Source organism: Aspergillus fijiensis (assembly GCF_003184825.1).
Source record: "Aspergillus fijiensis CBS 313.89 unplaced genomic scaffold BO72scaffold_53, whole genome shotgun sequence".
Classification (NCBI taxonomy): Eukaryota; Fungi; Ascomycota; class Eurotiomycetes; order Eurotiales; family Aspergillaceae; genus Aspergillus; species Aspergillus fijiensis.
The window spans coordinates 180969-201719 of NW_024469029.1; the positions used below are offsets into that span (position 1 = coordinate 180969).

The 20751-nt window shown below is 56.2% G+C and overlaps 10 protein-coding genes across 10 annotated transcripts; 5 read left to right on the forward strand and 5 right to left on the reverse strand.

Moving 5' to 3' along the window:
- Positions 1–13: 13 nt before the first annotated feature.
- On the reverse strand, positions 14–1792 carry BO72DRAFT_451133 (uncharacterized protein). Its single transcript, XM_040945415.1, has one exon. The coding sequence runs from the start codon at positions 1694–1696 to the stop codon at positions 209–211; it is 1488 nt and encodes a 495-aa protein (XP_040798033.1). The 5' UTR covers positions 1697–1792; the 3' UTR covers positions 14–208.
- Positions 1793–2798: 1006 nt separating this feature from the next.
- BO72DRAFT_451134 (putative esterase/lipase) lies at positions 2799–3948 on the forward strand. Its single transcript, XM_040945416.1, has one exon. The coding sequence runs from the start codon at positions 2918–2920 to the stop codon at positions 3803–3805; it is 888 nt and encodes a 295-aa protein (XP_040798034.1). The 5' UTR covers positions 2799–2917; the 3' UTR covers positions 3806–3948.
- Positions 3949–5577: 1629 nt separating this feature from the next.
- BO72DRAFT_385719 (uncharacterized protein) lies at positions 5578–7154 on the forward strand (the record flags this gene model as incomplete). Its single annotated transcript, XM_040941596.1, has 2 exons — positions 5578–6492; positions 6543–7154. 2 exons carry the CDS (start codon positions 5578–5580, stop codon positions 7152–7154), a joined length of 1527 nt encoding a protein of 508 aa, XP_040798035.1.
- A 461-nt stretch (positions 7155–7615) lies between these two features.
- On the reverse strand, positions 7616–8838 carry BO72DRAFT_471193 (uncharacterized protein; the record flags this gene model as incomplete). Its single annotated transcript, XM_040947078.1, has 2 exons — positions 7616–8703; positions 8763–8838. The coding sequence occupies 2 exons, from the start codon at positions 8836–8838 to the stop codon at positions 7616–7618; spliced, it is 1164 nt and encodes a 387-aa protein (XP_040798036.1).
- A 973-nt stretch (positions 8839–9811) lies between these two features.
- BO72DRAFT_461649 (SD08430p) lies at positions 9812–11592 on the forward strand (the record flags this gene model as incomplete). Its single annotated transcript, XM_040946531.1, has 2 exons — positions 9812–11202; positions 11253–11592. 2 exons carry the CDS (start codon positions 9812–9814, stop codon positions 11590–11592), a joined length of 1731 nt encoding a protein of 576 aa, XP_040798037.1.
- A 609-nt stretch (positions 11593–12201) lies between these two features.
- On the forward strand, positions 12202–12519 carry BO72DRAFT_385837 (uncharacterized protein; the record flags this gene model as incomplete). Its single annotated transcript, XM_040941602.1, has 1 exon — positions 12202–12519. A coding segment is annotated over one exon (318 nt), but the record flags the coding sequence as incomplete, so codon positions are not given.
- BO72DRAFT_530557 (uncharacterized protein) lies at positions 12474–13747 on the reverse strand. The gene has a single exon (XM_040950306.1). It carries the CDS (start codon positions 13599–13601, stop codon positions 12651–12653), a length of 951 nt encoding a protein of 316 aa, XP_040798039.1. The 5' UTR covers positions 13602–13747; the 3' UTR covers positions 12474–12650.
- A 145-nt stretch (positions 13748–13892) lies between these two features.
- Positions 13893–14912, forward strand: BO72DRAFT_436196 (Yae1 family protein; the record flags this gene model as incomplete). Its single annotated transcript, XM_040943315.1, has 2 exons — positions 13893–14453; positions 14574–14912. The coding sequence occupies exons 1-2, from the start codon at positions 14139–14141 to the stop codon at positions 14910–14912; spliced, it is 654 nt and encodes a 217-aa protein (XP_040798040.1). The 5' UTR covers positions 13893–14138.
- A 981-nt stretch (positions 14913–15893) lies between these two features.
- On the reverse strand, positions 15894–16392 carry BO72DRAFT_219624 (uncharacterized protein). The gene has a single exon (XM_040939754.1). The coding sequence runs from the start codon at positions 16268–16270 to the stop codon at positions 15944–15946; it is 327 nt and encodes a 108-aa protein (XP_040798041.1). The 5' UTR covers positions 16271–16392; the 3' UTR covers positions 15894–15943.
- On the reverse strand, positions 16383–18431 carry BO72DRAFT_219639 (uncharacterized protein). The gene is made up of 2 exons (XM_040939755.1): positions 16627–18431; positions 16383–16532 (listed from the first exon to the last, which is right to left on the reverse strand). Exons 1-2 carry the CDS (start codon positions 18206–18208, stop codon positions 16495–16497), a joined length of 1620 nt encoding a protein of 539 aa, XP_040798042.1. The 5' UTR covers positions 18209–18431; the 3' UTR covers positions 16383–16494.
- Positions 18432–20751: the final 2320 nt, after the last annotated feature.

Below are 20751 nucleotides of genomic sequence, written 5' to 3' on the forward strand. Positions count from 1 at the left end.
CTAAGTAATGTTTGAAAGAAGGATAATTTCAACGATAGATGAGTTGCACCCGCTGTTGAATCTGAATATGTGCTTGATTCATTAATAAAGTACACATTACCAACACCATAAGAATTTCAAGTGATATCGTGACCGAAGGGCATAGACCGCCAGATAAAAGTCGCCCGATCAAGCCTTATGTTCAAATTAGATCTCGCAAACCACAAGGTCAATTGATCCGCTGCCTCCGCCACGTTAGAAAGACGACGTAGAACTTCTCCTCCGTCGCCGGATCAAAATCTCCATTGCTCTTCGGCTCACTCTGCTCAGCAGTAGCATCCCCCTCGCCTTTTTGTGATTGACTCGCTGCAGCAGCAGCAGCAGCGGTCCTGAACTCCTGTTCCGCATCGAACGGCACCAGCCTCGGCGGCGGCCTGACCGCAGCAGCATCACCAGCATCACCTCCTTGTTGCCCGTTCCCGCCCCTGCTCGCAGCCCCCATGACCACATCTCGCAAGATCTCCTCCTTGGCCCCGATCCACGTATACGCGCGCCGCGACCCTTCCTCCGCGACCAGAAACACCTTCTCCCCGTTTTCCTCCTCGTCAACCACCAACGGAAACCGCCAGTCCCGCGCCATCTGCACAATCGCATCCAACTGGTCCCTCTTCCGCATCACCGTCTCAAACTCAATCACCAACTCCTCCAAACTGGGCAACAGCTTGAACTGATTCCCCCAGACCCTGCCCTCCTCCCAGGCCGTCAACGGCCGCCGCCGCTGCTGCTGCTGCTGCTGCCCACGAACACCCATCTCCATCTCCTCCGCCTTCGTCCTCCCCGGCCGAAACGGATCGATCCCCAACGGCTCATTATGCTCCCAGAACCACCAATCCGTATGCCTGAGCGTGATGGTCAAGCGCTTCGGGGCCAGGACCCCGACATCCGAGGTCTCGTCGGGTTCCAGCCCCAATGACGGTAATGCTGGACCGGCGCGTCGTTTGCTCCCCCGGCCTTCCACCCCGTTCTCCTGATAGCGATCGCCAGGGTGGTTGTCCTCCCCGCCGCCCCGGTCCCCCTCGCCAGAGTTTGCGTTTGCCTCCTCCAGCTTCCGCTTCCCCTTGCGCATCTGCGCCTGCCAGGCCTCGTTCTCCCGGACGGACGCCCAGACCTGCGCCCACGAGTCCTCGAGGAAATACTGCTGGGTGAAGAAGTGGAGCTCCTGCACGGCGCCGCGCTGCTTGGGCGTCATGCGCGCGAAGTAGTCGGCCGGGGAGGCGGCGTGGCGGACGTGCGGCGGCGGGCGGTGGCACCAGAAGGTGTGCCGGTTGATGGCCGGCGGGAGGAGCGAGGCCTCGCTGTAGATCTGCTGGCAGGTTTGCAGGAGGGCGGTCGAGATGCGTTTCGGGGCCTTGAAGCCGGGGCGGTAGTAGAGGGCTTGCTGGGCGTAGGTGGTTGATGCAGTTTCTGAAGTGGAGGAGGACGAGGAGGACGAGGAGGAGGACGACTCGAGGGTGTAGTAGTAGATCTTGTTGCGGATCTCGGCGGGGATGTGCGTGAATAGTGGGCAGGCGGTTTGCTGGATGGCGGGGAGGGAGGGACTCAGGTCCTGCGGGATCTGGTAGGAGGAGGGCGAGAGGCGGCGCGGGGGCATGGGGCCGCAGCGGGGGTTGCCGCGACGGCGGCGCGGGCGTCGTTGCGCGGGGGGCAGGCTGTTCATTTTTCTGTTGTGTTCTGTTCTGGGGGATATGTGTAGCTAGTGAGTCGGCTGCTGTGAGATTGAGAATAATAATGGGAAGGTAAGAAGTGCTGGGAGAGGAAGGATGTTGAATGTTGGATGTTGGGTGCTTCCAGACGGGGTCTAAATAACCCCGCAAATCTACAAGGATGGTTGCTTAGTTCCAGGTTGCCGTCAGACTAAGTGTTTCTGCCTGGTTGATGGGGCACAGAAGGCTTGTGGCAGAGGAGTCATATTACTCAGACTTTAACTAAGTATCTTACTCTTCTCATTGGTAGGAGCAGACTGAAAGAAGCTAGATAAGGATAATACCGAATGCTTGTACTTAGTAGATGTCTGTCTCATTCTGGGATGCATCGGACAGCACGTCTATTGTAAATCCTTACCCTGAGCAGACATGACGGCACGGCGAGGGGAGGCGATAAGATAACGATTGAACAACCGTTCTTTCGCATGACTTCTTGACTGGTAGGACCAATTGATATTGAAAGGCTACAATGCACATAATGCGATTGAGGAGGCCGCTATCGGCCTAGAGTCTGTTAAATGAATTTATCGCAGGTTGACAAACGTTGGACCATTTCCAAACTCATTGCTACATAAGGCTCCTAGCTGACTTGACCACAAAGCATGCTAGAAATGAGTTGAGTTCAATCGACCTCGAAAATTCGGGAGCACAAGAGTAGCTGTCTTCTTGAAGTAGAAGGGGGAAAAGGGGCCCGGCAATATAGCGAAGGTCCAATGCTTTGCAGTGTGTAACTTACTAGGTTTGGCGGTGGAGAGCGGTGTCTTTCAGGGTATCTCAGGTATCTCAGTTATTTCTCCAAGTATTATAGTATATCCACCTCTTCCCTGTATTGTTAGCAAGGCAATTTCAACTCGTGCCTCTAGAGAATGCCGTCTACTCGTACTCCTAGCAAAGAAACAATTGCATTTATCCTGCAGTGGTTTGGTTTACTCTAGCATCGGCCTCGGTGGAAAATGATGGCGTCATCGGTCCGAGTGGAGCGTCCGCTCCACGGCACAGACGGACCGACCACCAACTACCGACTACGTAACACGCCTATTTAATGTATCATTGGTGCCTGTCGATGCAGCTGGAACCTAGGTTCTGACACCCTCTTGGCAGATAAGCCATTGCTTGAATCATCAAGCCTTGCCTATTTGCCGGTGGGACGCTGTGACCTTGTCGACACGCACACCATGTTCTTCCTCACCTACCTCTACTACAAGCTCCTCGCCGTCTTCTTCAGGCGATACTTTGCCCGCAAACTCCCCAACGCCAGCCCCGATGAAGTCCTGCAAATACAGTCGCGCGACGCCGGGCGAACGATCAAAGTCCACCTGTATCGCAACACATCGTCTCCCACCGCCAAACCCACACCGGTGCTGGTGAACTTCCATGGCAGCGGCTTCATCTTCCCGCGCCACGGCGCGGACGACCCCTTCTGTCGGCAGATGAGTCGAGAGACCGACCGGACCGTCCTCGATGTCCAGTACCGCCTCGCGCCCGAGCACCCCTTCCCCGCGGCGCTGAATGACGCGGAGGATGTGGTGCGGTGGGTGCTCAGCCAACCGGACAGATTCGACCTCAGCCGCGTCTCCCTGTCCGGGTTCAGCGCCGGCGGGAACTTCGCGCTGGCGGCGTCGGCGAATCTCTTCCCCCCGGAGACCTTCCACTCCGTGATCGCGGTCTACCCGGTCGTGGACATCCATACGGACCCCAGCCTGAAGGTGCCGCCCGATACGTCCGGGAAAGCGATTCCGCTCTTCATGTCGAGGTTCTTCGACGCATGTTACACGCACGGGGCGTTTGATACCAGGGATCCCCGCATCTCACCGCTCTATGCGAGCCCGGACCGCTTCCCTGATCGCGTGATGATCGTGACGGCGGCGTGTGATAGCCTGGCGGTTGAGGCGGAGACCCTCGCCCAGAGAATCGCCAAGGAGCCCGGCAAAGAGCGCGAGGTGGTGCAAGTGCGTATGCAAGCTTGCGAGCACGGCTTTGATAAGCGGGCGTTGCCGGGCTCCGTCCAGTGGGATGCTAGAGAGAAGACATACGCAATGGCTGGGGCGATGCTATCGCGTTAGGGAAAGGAGGGGGAGAGAGAGTAGCTTTCTATCTCGGAGAATCACAGTCCGCATAGCAATTTTTGTTTGAGATAAATTCTGAAAACAAAAAATGTAATCTCATAATCCAATATTATTAATGGTGTGATAATCCGAAGATCGTACATATGGGGTCATGCAGGTCAGAATGCGGGAACAACTGATGCGGTGAACTCCTGGAATGATGGTTGAGCCAGACTAAGACATCGTGCCATCCCCTCCTGCCTAGAAAAGCACTAAGCGGAGCTCAAGAAGCTCTCTAGAAGCCGTTAACCTGGGACGATCATGACACTATTTGTCTCCCCCTGTTAAAGTCTAGTACTGTCCTGGATAGTGTTCCCCAACGTCCATGACGGCGAGATTAAGAGATCTGGAGCAGTGGAACCTGGATGGTCAGGTGGTGTGCAGACGAGGGGAATCTGAAGCGGCGGTGCCTGACGGTGGACTCCATCGGCCATGGGTTTGAAACCACGGTTCTGGGTAGCGCCGAGAAATCTGCAGCTGGCCCTGAACTTGCCCTGAACTTGCCCTGACCTGCCCTGAACTGACCTACCCTATGCCCTATTCAGTGGCCCAATCCGGGCGGCTGTTACTTCCGACCATGGGCGAGTTACGGGGGTGCCTTCAATCGGCGCTGAACAATAATCCTCATTCAGCCTGGCAGCCCAGGGCACGGGCAGCTGAGTCCCTCTAGCAAAGAGTAACTAAGTTAACTAAGGTTCAGTCAGTCAATTCCCGATTTCCCGACTTGCCGTGACAGCATTCTGACGGCTTCTCCTTTCCCCGGAGTCACTTCCCTTCCTAGCACTGTCACTGTCACTGTCACTGACTGCATCACTGCATCACTGCAGACGATCGATCATGCTTCAAAGATTAATCATAATTTTCTTTTCTCTTTTTTTCTCCTTTTCTTTGACTTCGGATGCACGCAGGGACGCACGGTCTGATCACAACCAACTTACCCACTACTGAATTGACTGACCTATGGATGGACCGGAGGAATCAGGAATCATTCGGTCAGGCGGGTCGTGGGTCGCAATCCGCAATTATACTCAGTAACAATAATGAATGAATGAATAATATGGAACCCATGAATGACCGAAACAAAAGAACCCACCTACTCAGTGCTAAGTTGGCAAGTTAGTCTACTTAGTCTACCTACCACCTACGGATACTTGAGGCCCAAATCAGGTTCCAGTCGCTTGCTTGTCCTGGCTTCCCAGTCCCTGGTGGTGCTTGCTCGCACAGTTGGCCCGCAGCAGCAGGAGTAATCTGCTCTCTCATTAGCCCACTTCTAGGTGATAGTCTGTCTCCTCATTCAATCCACGGTCTTTCTTGTTGTTCTCCTATTCTGCCAGCGGCGTGTTCCTTAGAGTCTCTTCCTCTCTCTCTTTCTGTCTCCCACCCAGTGTCTTGCTTGGAGACTTACTTTGCCCCTCCCCGCAAGTCGGATGCTGCTCTTGGGCGCCTCCATCTCGTCCACCGTGCTTCTAGTACTGTGGACGAGTGTCTTAGCGTCTGGCGACTCGTGTCCCTGAAACTTCCGTCCGTCCCCCTTATTGTCTCTTATCGTCATTGTTTAATTTTTCTATATATCATTTTTCTACCCCTCACCACCACTTCTCTTCCTTCACCTGTTTCCGTGCCTCTCCGCAGCTTCACTTCTCCCGCACACACACACAAACACACACACACACACACATACATACAAGCTCCATGGGTGACTGTGAACAGAGCTCGTCTGCAATCGCATCATGGAGCACCCTAATTACGCAGAGATCGATGAGTCTCACTACCGCCGGGAGGTTCTCCAACTGCCTTCTGAGGAAGCCGAGACGGCGCAGGAGCAAAAACTGATCGATGAGGCCCGCCAGCTGGGTCTGAACGTCCCAGAGGTCGAGCTGGTCGCATCGTTGACCGCGTCCATCGCTTCTGGGATGGTGGATCTCTCCTCGTCCTCACCGATCATCTCGTCCACCAGATCCTCCACCGATCGCAACTCCGCATACGATATCACACCGTCCCACCAGACCACCGCAATCGATCTCCTCGGTTCGTCTCTCTCCGAGTTCACTGTCTCCTCCGAACCCATCCACAATGGTAGTGCTCGCTCGATCGCCTCACTGTCCACCCGACCGACCTCTTATAGTTCATGTGAGGGGAGACTGATCCCGGGGATAGATACGAATTTGGCCGCGGGGGCGCCGCCGAGCAACCGCCATTCGATGATCAGCGTGATCCCGAGCGACAAGAAGGAAAGACGGAAATCGACGCTGAAGTCGGCGATGGAGAAGATCCATTTTCGCAAGAAGCGGTCGCCGTCGGCCGTGCTCCTGCCTCCGGCGGCGCAAATCACTATCGCCAAGGGTAGTAAGGGGATCGAGCAGGTTCGGGTGGAATCCAAGCCGTCGGAGTCGCAGGAAGCCCGATCATCCGGCGACGGGAGCGGAGTGCTGCGGATTGAGATACCCGCGTTCGATCATGAGTCCCTACAGCGGAGTCAGAACGACGAGCAGCTGCGTCTCATGCGGGAGCGTCAAGTGATGGAGCTGAATCGACACAATCTCTTCCAGGATGCGTTCACGATGCGTCTTCGCCAAACTCAGCAGTCCATTGTTGCCGAACGACTTGCGGCGAACAAGGATCTTGAGGCGCAGAAACGCGAAAAGGTACGCCCTCGTACCACTTAACGAAACTCGTCATGCTAACATCTGTGAAGAACATCAACGACGCTGCTCGGATGGAAGAACGTCAGCTGACGATCGAGATGGACCAGATGCGGGAGTTTGAACGGGCGAAGATGAATTCGCGGACCCGCATCAAACACATGGAGGGGTATTTCAATAATTCCAGTCCTCCCCCGTCGCCAGGAGGGGCAGGGTCAGGGCCGGAGACCACCCCCGCCCGCAAGTTCACCGCGCAACACAAGGCCCAGCTAGCGCAGGAGTACCACGACCACAAATCGATGGATCAGTTACACGAGGCCAAGATCAAAGTGCTCCGCGACCGACAGGAGCTGCGATTGCAGGAGGCCATTGCCCGGATGGAAAGAGAACTTGACGAGCTGATCGACAAACACGCTATAGAGTTTGCGCAAATGCAACAAGCCCATCAACAGGAAGAGATGGCTGTCGTCCAGGCGTTCGATGCAAAGAAGGCACGGTTGATACACCGATGGAACCTGGAAGAGGCCATTCTGCGGACCAAACTGGGGACGCAACACGGGAAGGTGTACGGACCCTTGCCCCCTTTATCCTTCAGCGACCCGAACTATGAGACGCGCGATTCGGCCATCTGTGTGGCCGAGCAGACCGGAGCTGCCAGCGCTTGAGGAGGAGGTGCACCCGGACGAAGAGAAGGGGACAGGTGCTTTGATTATGATGTGATGTCTACGTGATACCCCTTTCCTTTATTTGCCCCGATTCTCGGATCTCCTCATGCATATATGCAGTCCCCCTAATGTGTCATATTCGGCCTTGGATGCCAACCCTATATCTTGTAATTACTATTCCCGCCCTTTTTGACATTTGTTCTTGTTGAGTCGACTTGGTGCCGGCCTCAGACATACATACATCATAGCGGATATACCTTGCCCTCACGTGCATAGCGCTGATTTTGGATATCCCTGGCTCCTTTTCAGCCTGATAGATTTATGGGCACTTGTTTACTTGGTTTGTGACAGAATAATAGATACCAATGCCTGAACGTGTGTAGGTATAGGAAAAGACTCGCTAGGAGGCAGCACATTAGAAAAAAAAAAAAAAAAGGAAGACGAAGAAGAAGCGATCAGCATCACGCTTCCGATGCCGTCTGCGACGCACCATCCCCAACCGACACAGGAGCAGCAGCAGCAGCAGACCCCCTCAACTCAGACGCGTGTTTCCTCCACCGATCCAGCAACGTCTCCAACCTCCCATTGCCCCCCGTCATGACCGCCTCCATCAACTTATCCCTCCCCGTGTCCCCCATCACGACCGCCCGCTCCACCAACCCCGCATTGGAGATTTTGAACCGCCCGACCCGACCATCCACCCACTCGACGCGCACATAGACCGCCTCCAACGCGGTGGCCCCCAACGCGACGATCCCCAGATCATTCCTCGCGATCTTGGACTCCTGGTTCGGCTCTTCCGCCAGCACATCCCTCTCCCAGACCCCGTTCTCCTCGTCCGCGTCCGCGTCTTGCCCCTCGCCCCGCCTGACGACGCCCAACCGCTCCCGCAGATACCGGACCCCATCACAACGGACATGCCACACGACCAGCTGCCGCCGCACCTCGCGCAGAAAGCCCTTCAGATTCTGCTTCTTCGTGGGGCTGCGCTTCCACGGCTTGAGCTGCTCCCCACCTTCCCCCTCTTCTCCCCGGGCTGCATCCCCCCCAGCTCGCGGCAAATACACCCGCTCCAACGCCCCCACATCCACCACCGGGGGAACCGTGTGCCGATGCACGTACAGCACCCTCCCCCCCCTCCCACCCTTACCCGTCCTCTCCTCCGCGTCGCTTCCCGTAGACCGGTGCAACGCCCCCTTCCGCAACAGAATGTAATACGGCTTGACGTACGACCCGTCCCGGGCGCAGATGTCAATGCGCAACCCTATCAGACTCTTGTTGGCCTCGGAGGGGACGGGCGAGGGCGAGGGATCGGTGAAGGGGAAGGCGGTGGTGGAGAAGGCGATGCGGTGGTGGTTGAGGTCGGCGTGGAGGGCGGAGGTGTGGAGGAGCGGGGAGAGGTCGGTCCATTTTTGAGAGGATCTTGGGGCGGTTGCTGTTGTTTGAGATGGGGATTGGGATTGGGATTGGGATTTGGCGAGGCGTTGGAGGGGGCGCGAGGTCAGGAGGCTGTTTGTTAGGATGCGGCGGCGGTGGTGGAGGGTCTGGACTGTTTGGCGGGGGCGTTAGTTGGGGGTTTGGGATGGGGGAAGGGAGGGGGGAACGGACGTTCGGCGCGGATGGTGGAGATTTCGGAATCGAGGGATTCGGTTTCTTCTTCTGTGTTTAGAGAGGGGGTGGACATGTTGTGAGGGTTTTCTTGTTGTTGTTGGGGTGCGTTTGAAGATGGGGGGTGGTGGTGGTGATGGATGGGTGTATGCAGTGTTTGTTGACAGGACCTGAATTGGAGTGAGATGTCACGTGAAGGTTCGTTATCGGCAGATCCACCGGGTTGGGTCGCGGGCTTAACTTTCGATGGAAAATTCAATAAATAACCCAAAGAAGGGTTTAATAAACGTTGATTGTCCTGCGGGAGACGTGGCCAGATACGTATTTAGACTGTTGTTCGTGGACTACTCCAAAGAAACTGATCTGTAATCTTGTTGGCACTCCCACTAGTCATCCCCCTCCCCATAGCTTGTTATCTGCATCTGCATCACTAGAGCCGATCACTCAGCATCAATCAATCAATAATCTTGACGTGAATCCTTCGTCAAACAAAAGTCTCTCTCCTCCCCACCCAATCATCGGCCCGCCCAATCCACTTCAACCCAGCCAAGCCCAAACAAGGGGAATTCCCACTGAGGCCAGCTTGCCTTTGCCCTTTGCCTCCAAGAAATCGGGAACTTGCACCGCGCCGCACCCACCGCACGCTTCTCTCTCCTTCCCAGCTCCACTACGTCGAATGGATGCATCATTCCAACGCCGGCGACCCAGTTCCAGTCCCTCCTTTATCTTCTCCTTCTGCTTCTGCTTCTCCTTCCCTAAGACCTTCCCTTCATGTCCCCCCTGCGGACCCTTCCTCTCCATTTCGTTCGGATCGACCGCGGCTTTCCTCAGAGGTGGAACTTCGACATCTAGCATGCAGCACCGCCCACCGTGGACCTTTTAATAATAAACTAGACCCTCGTTACACAGACCACTCCTCCTCCGATCATCATCCCGGGGATCCCACTCATCTCTCCTCCGACCACGACGACGAGTCAGACACGGACTCGCACGAAGCCCACGACGAACCTCTCCTTTCCCAACTCGCCTCCCGCCGTGGCCGTGCCCAGATGAAGCGTAAAGGCCGCACGGTCACCAAACGTCGCTCGAAGCCATCGCTGACCATCTCGACGGGCCAGAACGGCTACGCGAGCGAGAGCATGGATTCCTCCATCGAGATGCGCAAGAGGGAAACCTCCATTGAGTCTTCTGCGGGCCGGGCCAACCGTCTCATGGCGCGTCCCAGCTTCAGCCTCGACCACGATCCCCCCATGACCCCGCAAACCCCCGCCATGACGACCACCTCGTTTGCCAACCTTCCCGCGAGCGACCGGAGAAACTTCATGCTGCTGTGTGTGCTCTACTTCCTCCAGGGGATCCCCATGGGCCTGGCTACGGGGTCGGTGCCCTTCCTGCTGAAGCCCTACCTCTCGTACGGCCAGATCGGCATCTTCTCGCTCGCCTCCTACCCCTACTCGCTCAAATTGCTGTGGAGTCCGATCGTGGATGCCATCTGGAGCCGCCGGTTTGGGCGGCGGAAGAGCTGGATCACACCGGTGCAGGTCATCGCGGGGCTGGCCATGATCTACCTGGGCGGGCGCATCGACGAGATGATGGAGGCGGCGGGCGCCAACGGCGGCGCGGGCGTGTGGAAGTTCACCTACTGGTGGTTCCTGCTGGTGTTCTTCTGCGCCACGCAGGACATCGCCGTGGACGGCTGGGCCATCACGCTCATGTCGCCGCCCAACATCTCCTACGCGTCGACGGCGCAGACGGTCGGCCTGACCGCGGGCCACTTTCTGTCGTACACGGTGTTCCTGGCTTTCAACTCCGAGGACTTTGCCAACCGGTGGTTCCGCAGCGCTCCGGCCTCCGGGGGTCTGCTGTCGCTGGGCTCGTACCTGGTCTTCTGGGGGTGGGCCTACATCGTGGTGACCACGCTGCTGGCTCTGATGAAGAAGGAGGACCGGACGCACGAGCGCGACAGCATCAGCGATGTCTATCGGAGCATGTGGAGCGTGCTGAAGCTCAAGAACATCCACACGATCATCTTGGTGCATCTGATCGCCAAGATCGGCTTCCAGGCCAACGACGGCGTGACCAGCTTGAAGCTGCTGGACAAGGGCTTCGGCCAGGACAACATGGCGCTGGTCGTGCTGATCGACTTTCCTTTCGAGATCGGGCTGGGCTACTATGCGGGCAAGTGGTCGACCGAGTACACGCCGATGCGCCTGTGGTGCTGGGCGTTTATGGGCCGGCTGGCGGCGGCCGTGCTGGCGCAGGTGACGGTGATGATCTTCCCGGCGGGCGACGCCGTGCCGTTCTGGTACCTGTTGACGGTGATCGGCGAGCACATCTTCTCGACGTTCATGAACACGGTCATGTTTGTGGCGGTGTCGGCCTTCCATGCGCGCATCGCCGACCCGAGCATCGGGGGCACCTACATGACTATGTTGGCCACGTAAGTTTTCTTTTTCTTTTGGTGGCGGATCCACGCTAATCTTCGGGCAGGGTGTCGAATCTGGGCGGTACGTTCCCGCGGTACTTTATCCTCAAGCTGGTGGACATGTTCACGGAGGCGACCTGTGTGCCGCCGACGGTGGCGCCGAGCGCCGAGGCTCTCAAGGGCGAGCTGGTCACACAGGCCTTTTCTTGTGCGCTGGAGCCCGACCGCAACCGGTGTGTGCACGGGGGTGGCACCTGCAACGTGATCCACGACGGCTACTACACGACGAATATTCTGTGCGTGGTGATCGGAGTGGTGACGTTTGTGTTCTTCATCAAGCCGGCGGTGCTGAAGTTGCAGGGGTTGCCTCTGCGGGCATGGCGATTAGGGCCGGGGCGGCAGTAGAGGAGTGTGGTGTGTACTAGGTAGCTAGGAGATGAGATATGTATTAATAGAATAAGGGTTGAGTTGTCGGTGACTCCGTCCAGGGTACCTACCAGGGTTGGTGAGGTGAAACAGGCTGTGATTCGCAGTGTCTGGTCGGAGACCTGCATTAGTGGGTCTTTTCTCCGCAGACCTGAAATTGTGGGTTGATGGCCGGTTATTTATAAGATGGGACCCTGACGATCACCCGACTCCTCACTTGTGAAAACCTGCATCTTCTGGCGATTTGCGTTTGCGAGGACACTGCATCTGTTATTTCTAGACAATTCACAATTCACAATGCACATCTCATCCACTCTTACCACGGTCCTCAGCCTGCTGTCCTCGACTCTCGCTATCCCCTCGACGACGTATTCCACGATCGATGCCCGGGATATCCTCCGGCCTAGAAACGTGCGTCTGCCTTAGCTTGTCCACACCATGAACCAAACCATGCACACTCAACTACCTATACACAACCCTGCACACTGCATCGTCCACTGTCCCTCCACTTATCCCCAAGGCACCCACCCACCCACCTCAACCCCCCCCTAATTTAAAAGACACTCATGCTAATACACGCGTGAGGAAAAGTGGGACCTCCGCCTCTTCAGCCCAGGCTGCGACCCCAACACGACCTCGTTCGACCTCTCGCTCTGGCACCGGCAGGGCGTGGCCGCGACGGACGGGTGCGCCGCGCTGGACGCGGGGCTGAACGCGAGCACCGTGGACACGTTCTCGTGGAAGAGCCCCAGCACGAGCAGCGCGTACGATCTGTGTCTGTATGGGGCGGGGTGCGGGACCGACTCCGGGGATGATGTCCAGGTGATCCGGAGCGGGTGGGAGGTGTGCGTGAAGTATACGGGGTGGAGGGGGTGGGGGGTTGTCGCGCATGGGGAGGATTGTTAGAAGAGAATCCAGAACAAGCACGCTTCATCTGGGGTGTGCAGTACAGTGCAGTGCAGTATAGTGTAGTGTAGTGTCATACAGTGTAGTATACACTTCGTCTTCAAACCCAAGCTATCAACTCATCAATATACCTACCAATCCCTCAACCGTCTCACAGCATCCTCCACCAACACCCTCGCAAACCCGCGATGCAACCTGCCCACCCACCGCGGCACCACCTTCTGTGCTGCCCCCTCCGCCTCGACAATCTCATAATCATGCGCCGACCCGAACCGCACATCCACCACCCATTCCCCTGCCTTGCCCTCTCCCTCTCCCTCTCCCTCTCCCTCTCCCCCTCCCCCATCCTCTGATTTACAAAAATACACCTCCGAAACCCCCCACTCATGCCGCCCCCCACTCATCAACCGACACGGATATCCCCATCGCGCGAGCCGCTCAAAGAACTCCCGTGCCTCGTCCGGAATCCGCCAGCTGGCCAGCAATCCCCCGGGGCTTTCGGGGTCGCGTTCGACGATGAACCCGCCATTGATGAGTTTGCGTTTCTGCCAGCCTTGACTTTCGGGATCTTTGGGGGCAGTGTCGGTGTCGATGACAGTGTCGGGGACAGTCTCCGACGGCACCGCCGCAAACCCCGCAGCCGACAACCCCACATCGCCCGGGTGGAATCGCCCCGTGGTGAGGAGGCCGATGAGCTTGGCTTCGGTTTGCAGGATCGGGCTGGTGAGGAAGAGGTGGGCCCATGCTTTTTGGAGCGTGGCTTGCGAGATTCGGGGGGGATTATCTGGGTTATTCTCGGTGGTGGTGGTGGTGGTGGTGGTGGTGTTTGGGTCGGTGCCGGTGAGGGCGGCCTCGGCGCGCAGCAAGGCGCGGACCGGGACGCGGGCCTGGTAGATGTCGATTTCGGCGCAGCGTTGGGTGGATGGGTTGGTTGGGGTGGTGAGGGCGGCGGTGCTGCCTTGGGCGGCGGGGATCGGGGGGTATTTGGTTTCCAGGTGGGTGAGGGTGCGGTGGATGGTGTAGGTTAGGAGGGTTGGGGGCGTGAGGAGGTAGAGGAGGCGGAGGCGGAGGCGGGGGGGCATTTTTGATGGAGTTGGGTATGCACTATGGACTATGGACTACCATACAGTCAAATAGCTTGGAAAGAGAGAGGTCGTGTTTTCCGTGAATACTCCCTTGCTCTCATATAAGAAAGGCGAACGGAGGCTAATGCGCTCCGAAACACCGTAGGACTTGCGCTTGTGCTTCCTTGTTCGGCGAGTTTGGGCCTATAGTAGCTGTCGCTGTCCTGAAGACCTGCAGGGAACTCCACGAAGTAACTGGAATTTAATGCCCAGTAGTATGCCAGATCTTGTCAACTCTCCATAGACGCACAGGACATAGTCACATACTTGTGTACAATGAAAAGTATACAATACGATCGATCATATCAGATCCGACCCAACCTTAACTACCAGTACGTAACGCCTTAACGCCACTAACCCCGAAGCGACTCCACTGCTCCGTTCAATATATCTTTTCCCCGCTCGAACTTTTTTTCCAATCCCGCAACTCACTCCTCCCCTCACCACTACCCACATACACATACACATACACCTCACCCTCCCAACACCAACAAAATGGAAAACACTCTAGACGACATCTTCGGCTCCTCCCCACCCCACGACGCCCACAACCACAACCACCACCACAACCACCACCACACTCCCGCTCCCGCAACCGAACCCTCCGACCTCCCCTCCCTCCGCCGCCAACACGTCACCGCCGGCTACCGCGACGGCCTTGCCGCCGCCAAATCCACCCAAGTGCAATCCGGCTTCGACGCGGGCTTCCCCGTCGGCGCCCAGCTCGGCATGCGCGTGGGCACGATCCTGGGGATCTTGGAGGGGGCGATCCGCGGGCTGGAGGAGCCGGCGCGGAAGGGGGTCCGTAAGGTTGGAGCTGGTGGCAGTGGCAGTGCTGCTGCTTCCAGACCGGGCGGCGCTGTCGGCAGGAAGGATACCCCGGCTACGAGTAACGATAAAGGTGTCGCTGCGACGGTGATTGGGTTTGAGGATTCGCCTTTGCAGGCTGGTGAGGGTGGGGGTGCTACGGCTACGGCTACGGCAACAGCAACAGCGGAGGAGACGCCGCCGCGCGAGAGGAAACGCGCCGAACTGCTGGGGCTGTATCGTCGGGCGGTCCGGGAGTTGGACATCCGGAAGGTGTTTGGGGGGGTGGTTTCTGCGGAGGAACTTCCGGGTCAGGCCGGGACTGGGAAGCAGACGGAACTGCCCGAGACGAAACTGGCCCGCAAGGCGGAGGAGGTGATTTCGGCGTGGGAGCGGAGGGTCCAGGTGGCGCTGTGGGAGGAGAATATGGATGCGTTGGAGTTGAAGGAGTTGTCGGGTTGATTTCTGGGGGGATGGTTAGGTTCGAGATTCTTGTCTGGGGGCTGTGCTGCGCTTTGCTTCCTGCTTGGGGGTTAGGTTGTTGGGATGCAGTGGGGAGGCGAGGGGAGGGGAGACGAAGGGGCAGCGACAGGCGCGGATATACCCTACCCTACCCTACCCTACTTCCCTACCTACCGTATTGTACGGACGGGTTACGAGCTGCAGGTCTACCTACCTGCCATGGGCCTTATCCCAGCTTGCCAAAGATCCCGTCTCAAGCGCTGCATCCGCTGCACAACCAAGTCAGTCAGTCACTCACTTCTTGCATGAGACATGCAGAACGGCACTGCGCGGCCCTCGAGACATCCCGTCGACGGGAGGAGCCAGACAGGGAGACAAGGGCTGTGCTGTGCTGCACGGTTGGTGGATTGGTGGTGGAGGTGGTGTCGTCTGCCCAGCTGCCCACCGTACTGTCATCCCAGATACTGGGAGATAACCTGGACGCTCAACCAGTGTCCGCGATCTAAGGGCCATGAATCTGTCTCGCGATGCAGAACCGCATGGAAGTGGACAGCTCAAGTGGGTGAATCACTGGACACTCAAAGATAGACCAGACTAGCTAGACTAGACTAGACATCAGACTACAACTCCATCCGCCCCAGAGCTCACTGCTACAAACTACATGTAAAAGGGCCCTTACTTCGTCCATCACACTTCAACACTTAGACCACTGAGTCCGGTTCGTCAGACTTCACGCCCTCTCGACAAGGGATATCCCTGCGATAAACTCCTACCCCCCAAAAATTGCAACCAGGGATCGTGCTACACCCTCCACCCGGCGTTGGATCCTGAAATTCCCAGATCCGCCATCGTTACACTCGCAGAAAAAAAAATCATGAACGGAATTACCCCACACATTCCAGACAAGGAAAAATTCAATTCAGGTATGTAAGCCAGCCCCACCGGGCTTGTTTGTTTTGATTTACAAGAGTATGGCAATGGAAGGCTTGCATGCTTGACAAGGCAAAATTATGGCCCTCGATAACTGGCTTTTATGGACAGGACACTGGGACACTAGGAAATAGGGGCCAGACCATGGTCAGGCCGGAGTCAAGGAGTGATGGGCGTAGAGACACCATGAGTGAAACGTTGAGTGAATGTGGGTGAGAGAACTCGGAAAGATACGAAAAGAAACGTCCAAGGTTCAACTTGGTGGGAAAGACCGGCAGGGTGTGTATATGACAGACCGAAAGCAAAGCTGTAAGTAGCGGAAAGATGTAAGCAGAGGCAAGGATTGAGGGCCACGCTGACCCCTCACGCCTGTTCGTTGCCTCATCAATTGTGATGATGTTCATTGCATCATTAGACGGCTGCGTCATGTTTCCAGACTCAGCGCATGCGTCTCGCTATATCATGGGGTGACATGGAGAAGCATCCAGTCATAAACCGCCCAGACTGTTCATCTGAGGCTCATCAGGTAGCATCATAAGACATTAAGTTGGATCAAGATAAAGGGAACGTTCAAAGTCGTCGCGACCACTGGTCGTGAATGCGTTTTCGAGAAGATGGTTCAGCGCCAATCGAAACTTGTCCGCGCACAGAATCAAGAACACCAGAAAAGATCACATGGGTCGGCGGGGTCGCGGGGGAGGAAGATCGCCATGACAGCCCAGGACTCGCAACGACTCCCACACTCGTTTATAGAGCGGGGGCCGGGCGAGGGCGAGACTTTGGTGAATCGCGCGGTCAGATCGGTCCTCTCGGCAGAGAGTACACAGCTTTTCAGCCTCAGTCAGAACCTTGGGTGATGAGTCCGATCGTTGCCGCCGTCGCGACTTGGCTTGCATGGCAGCGGCCGTCGTGCGGTCCATGTCGATGTTCACGGCCCCGTTGCTATTGCGTCGCGATCGCGGTTGAACGAGCGACGTCGTGGATGGAGCGACCAGTCTCAGGGTCTGCTGCGCGGTGGGCCGCAGGATGTCTTTGGACCGAGACCGAATGAGGTCTCGCATAGGCGACGGATATAGCAGCTCCGGAGGTGGATCGGGCGTGGAAGGGAATCTTTCCAATCCCTGTGCGTGTTGACTTTGACCCTGAGTATTGTTGAGCTTTGGGGCCGACTTGGCGACGCGAAGATGTACTCGGCTTCGGACCTTCTTCAAAGTGTCCATGGGCTTGCGGGACAAGGACCTCGGATCAACCGACTCGCTATCCGAGTCGGACTCCCAGACCGACTGCTCGTGCTGGCAGATCATCCCCGCCGGTGAGGTTGCTGGCCGCTTAGCCATCGGGTGGCGCTCAATAGATGGTGACGCTGGACCTGGGCTCGGCACCGGGCTCGGACGGTCATTCCCAGAAATGAACATAGCCTGGTCGAAGTGCGATACGTGAGGCTCTTTCGTCACTGGGTTGTACCAGCAAGGTGGAGATATCATGGACGGGGCGATTGGAGGACGAAGAGCTGGCGGTGGCCCTTTCTTACCGGGCTTGCTGTTTCGATTGCGGATGCCGTTGGGCAATGACGGCAATGGCTTCCCACGGGTTGATGCGGGATCGTGACTACTTACTCTCTGCATGACCAGAGTGTCTGTGGATGCGTTGGATGGCGCGGCGAGCGTCTTCAACGATCGCGTCGGTGTTGAAGGCTCCGTTGTCAATGTTGTCTGAGAAAGGTTGGCAGGTGTAGATGAAGCCGGATATACTTGGCGCCTAGGACTGGGGGGTGCTTGTTGGTTGAGCAAAGACTGATATTCTGAGCCTGAAGTGATGGTTTCCCGGTTCGTGAGGGCGGAATAGTTGGAAGAGAATGAACTGCTGGGTGTCAAATCCGGTGTCGCGTCGGTTTGCACGGAGCTAAAAGACGATTGATCGTAGCTTGGGAACTTTCCTCCCCAGGGCTGGTTGGCAGTGATTTCACGGAGGCTCAATTGATGCTCCAACTCAACCACCGACAGAGTGGACCGGTTGACGTTGGATCGGAACCTCGTGGTATCTCCACGCGACGAGATTGCGAAAGGACCGCCTTTGTTGTTGTGTAAAGACCCAAGCATGAAGTACTGACTGGCTTCGTCACTATGTCTGGCATCGCGACTGTGCGGCCGCCCAGGGCCCCAGGGACCACCTTCTGCCAGAGTGTGCTCCAGATAAAAGGGATCTGGGTTCGACTCGTCAACGATCCCCGGGCCTCGGACAGGGTAGAATGATGAAGCCCGCTTCTTGGCCGGGATGGCTTCGGGGTAAAGTGTGGTTTGCGATATCTTGCGGCTATTGTAAGAGGCGTTCACTTCGCCGGGCATGCGAGAGTATCCGTTAGCCATGGACTATGGTTCTGTGGTAAAGCGAGAGATTGGTCGTGGTCATTCAGGCATGCAAGCAGCTCATCAGAGGCATAAGACAGAGACGTGGTTGATTCGTAGTACAATTGAAAGGAGAGACATCAACTAAACGAACGAATATATTGAGACAGTGGAATCAAGAATGGCGAGGACCAAGGGGAGAATATGTTTATACATATCTCGCCAAAAATAACAACGTCGCCTTGGCCCACCTAGGGCATATCCAACCATTGCAACGGTGGCTAGGCCGGGGGGGAGTTCCGACGCATGCCAATGCTCAGAGGTGCAAACAAAAGCTCTAACGTCCGTGGGGACAGACTCCAATGACCTATCAGACCTTACATCTTCCTGTCCTTCGGTAGGGATGAAGATGTGCAGCAAGGCAGGTCGCCCCTCGACGCAGGAGCAAGGGAGGCTCGGAATCTCGATCCGCAACTTAGTTGACGCGGGGTCTCATTATGAACTCCAGGATTAACTCACTCGAGTATGATTCTTTTTGGGTCATTCCCGTTAAGCTTCCTTGTTGTGCACGTACCCCCGAAAGAGGAAGGATATCAACACCTTTCGCGGTTGGTCATCCTATCCCTGAGGGCCCTGAGGGCGCCAACCACCAGGTCGATTTCCTGCACTGCGCGTTTCGATGCGATGATATTGATCAAACGGATTGCGAAGAGCTGTCAAAGACTCTTTTTGGGTTGTGTGCGAACGAGGCCAGGGCCAGTCCACAAGTAGCTACAAGGTTTGTGGACTCCAGGTCTATGGTTGACGAGAGCACACAGAAATTGCAGACCTCTACTCCGTACCCACAGGATGATCGAGGCACCGAGGATCTAGAAGTTTTCCCTGTGCAAAGGTTGAGGGGCAGGTAGAGGATGGGCAAATGTGAGAGATCAGGCCCATCCGAGACGCTGGGACACAGGCCACTCGCTAACTTAGTTCCGCAGTGATACGTCGATCCCGCCGTTGATCCTTTTTGCTCCTTGATCGTGAAGACAGTCGTCCCTTTCCAACATCCCCTCAAAATCCCTTGTCAAGCCAGGTCTACTGCTTCATTCAGTTCCTCGATAGCCCGATTGCAGTGGATCGGATCAAGCTTTGAAATCCGGGTCTTTCGTCATAAAACCTCCGTGGTTTGCCAAACCCCGTCGAAGCTCTGGCTACCCATAGTTCGGAGAAAATTGTAGACCAGGGTCCGCCGCATTCCAGATTATCATACCGGGTTGCCATGATACCGGGGGCTTGCATTAGGGTCCCAGGAGCTGAAGTCAGACCTGCTTCGAAATCTGTCTGCCTGCCTTCCAACGCCATCCCTATTGTGGTCTGGTTATAACACGAAACTGATCCTTCTTTCTCTTAATCTCCGACAGGCTGGTCCGCTGGCCTGGGAGCTTATCTTGTGAGTCCTTGCTGGTCACCCACCGTCCAGAACAAAGGCTGGGCAGGGTGTTATCCCTGTTCGAGCGCTGTTCTGTCGCGAATCTTCACTCGCTTGCAGACAGTTGCAAGAAGTAGAAACCGATTTTCCAATGACAAATTCTGCACTTGTCCTAGATGCACTTCGTAAATGTTAGACTTTAATCGCTGCCACTGTGCCTTGATTTAAGCGCAATGGAGCCCGTTTAGTGGCCACCACCCTACAAGTGCATCTTCGGGTGCTTTCTCGAAAATATATATCGACGCCCGCGGTACCCTTTCACCACTGCTGGCATCCGTCTCAAAGGATCGCAGGTTTGTCCCGATTTATCGTTACAAACATAGCAGCGGGTTCATTTTCGTTGCGCCTGTTCCTTTCAGAGCAGTCTCGATGTTAGATTGCCCCAGATATATTAAGGACATCCGAGCAGAGAAAACAAAAGGTTTGAGAGACGAGTATCTCGATCTTGCCTACTGGTCAAGTCTCGGTCCGTCGGATACGAAACGCATTGTAAGGCCCGCATTCCGGACCTGCATATCAGGCTATGGTCTTATTTCACCTCATGCATGCTTCGATGCAAATCTACTTTTGAGGGGACCTGCGTGAGACATGAAGCGCGGCCATAGTCGGCATACAGAGTACGGTTAGCATAAGATCACCGTCTCGAATGTCACTGGACTCATGGACCGATGCATAGAGATTATTGGTGTGGATCGCTGTCCCGAGGCATTTTGCATGTAGTTCTGACAATTTCTTCACGGGGCCTTTCTGCACGACGTTTCGGGCACCACAGCTGTCACCTCCTGCTGACGTCCAAATTCATACTTCGGTGATAAGACCTCAGTGAAGAGTTATCAGACTAATTTGTGGTCGTAGTCTTGTGAGCTGCACTTAGTTAACGGCCTTGACACAAGCGGCGCTCCAAATCCCCACCTTTCTTTGGACCATAATTACTTTTCTCGCTCCCACCAGATTGGGTGGCAAATTGAACAGGAGACGATGTGAGCAAAGCAGTTTTGTGTGTGAGACCGGCTGCAAGGCAGTTCGATAGGTCTGAAACCGGGACGGATGGAAAAGCTTTCCTCAAAGTCAATTGGGAGCCGAGCCGAAA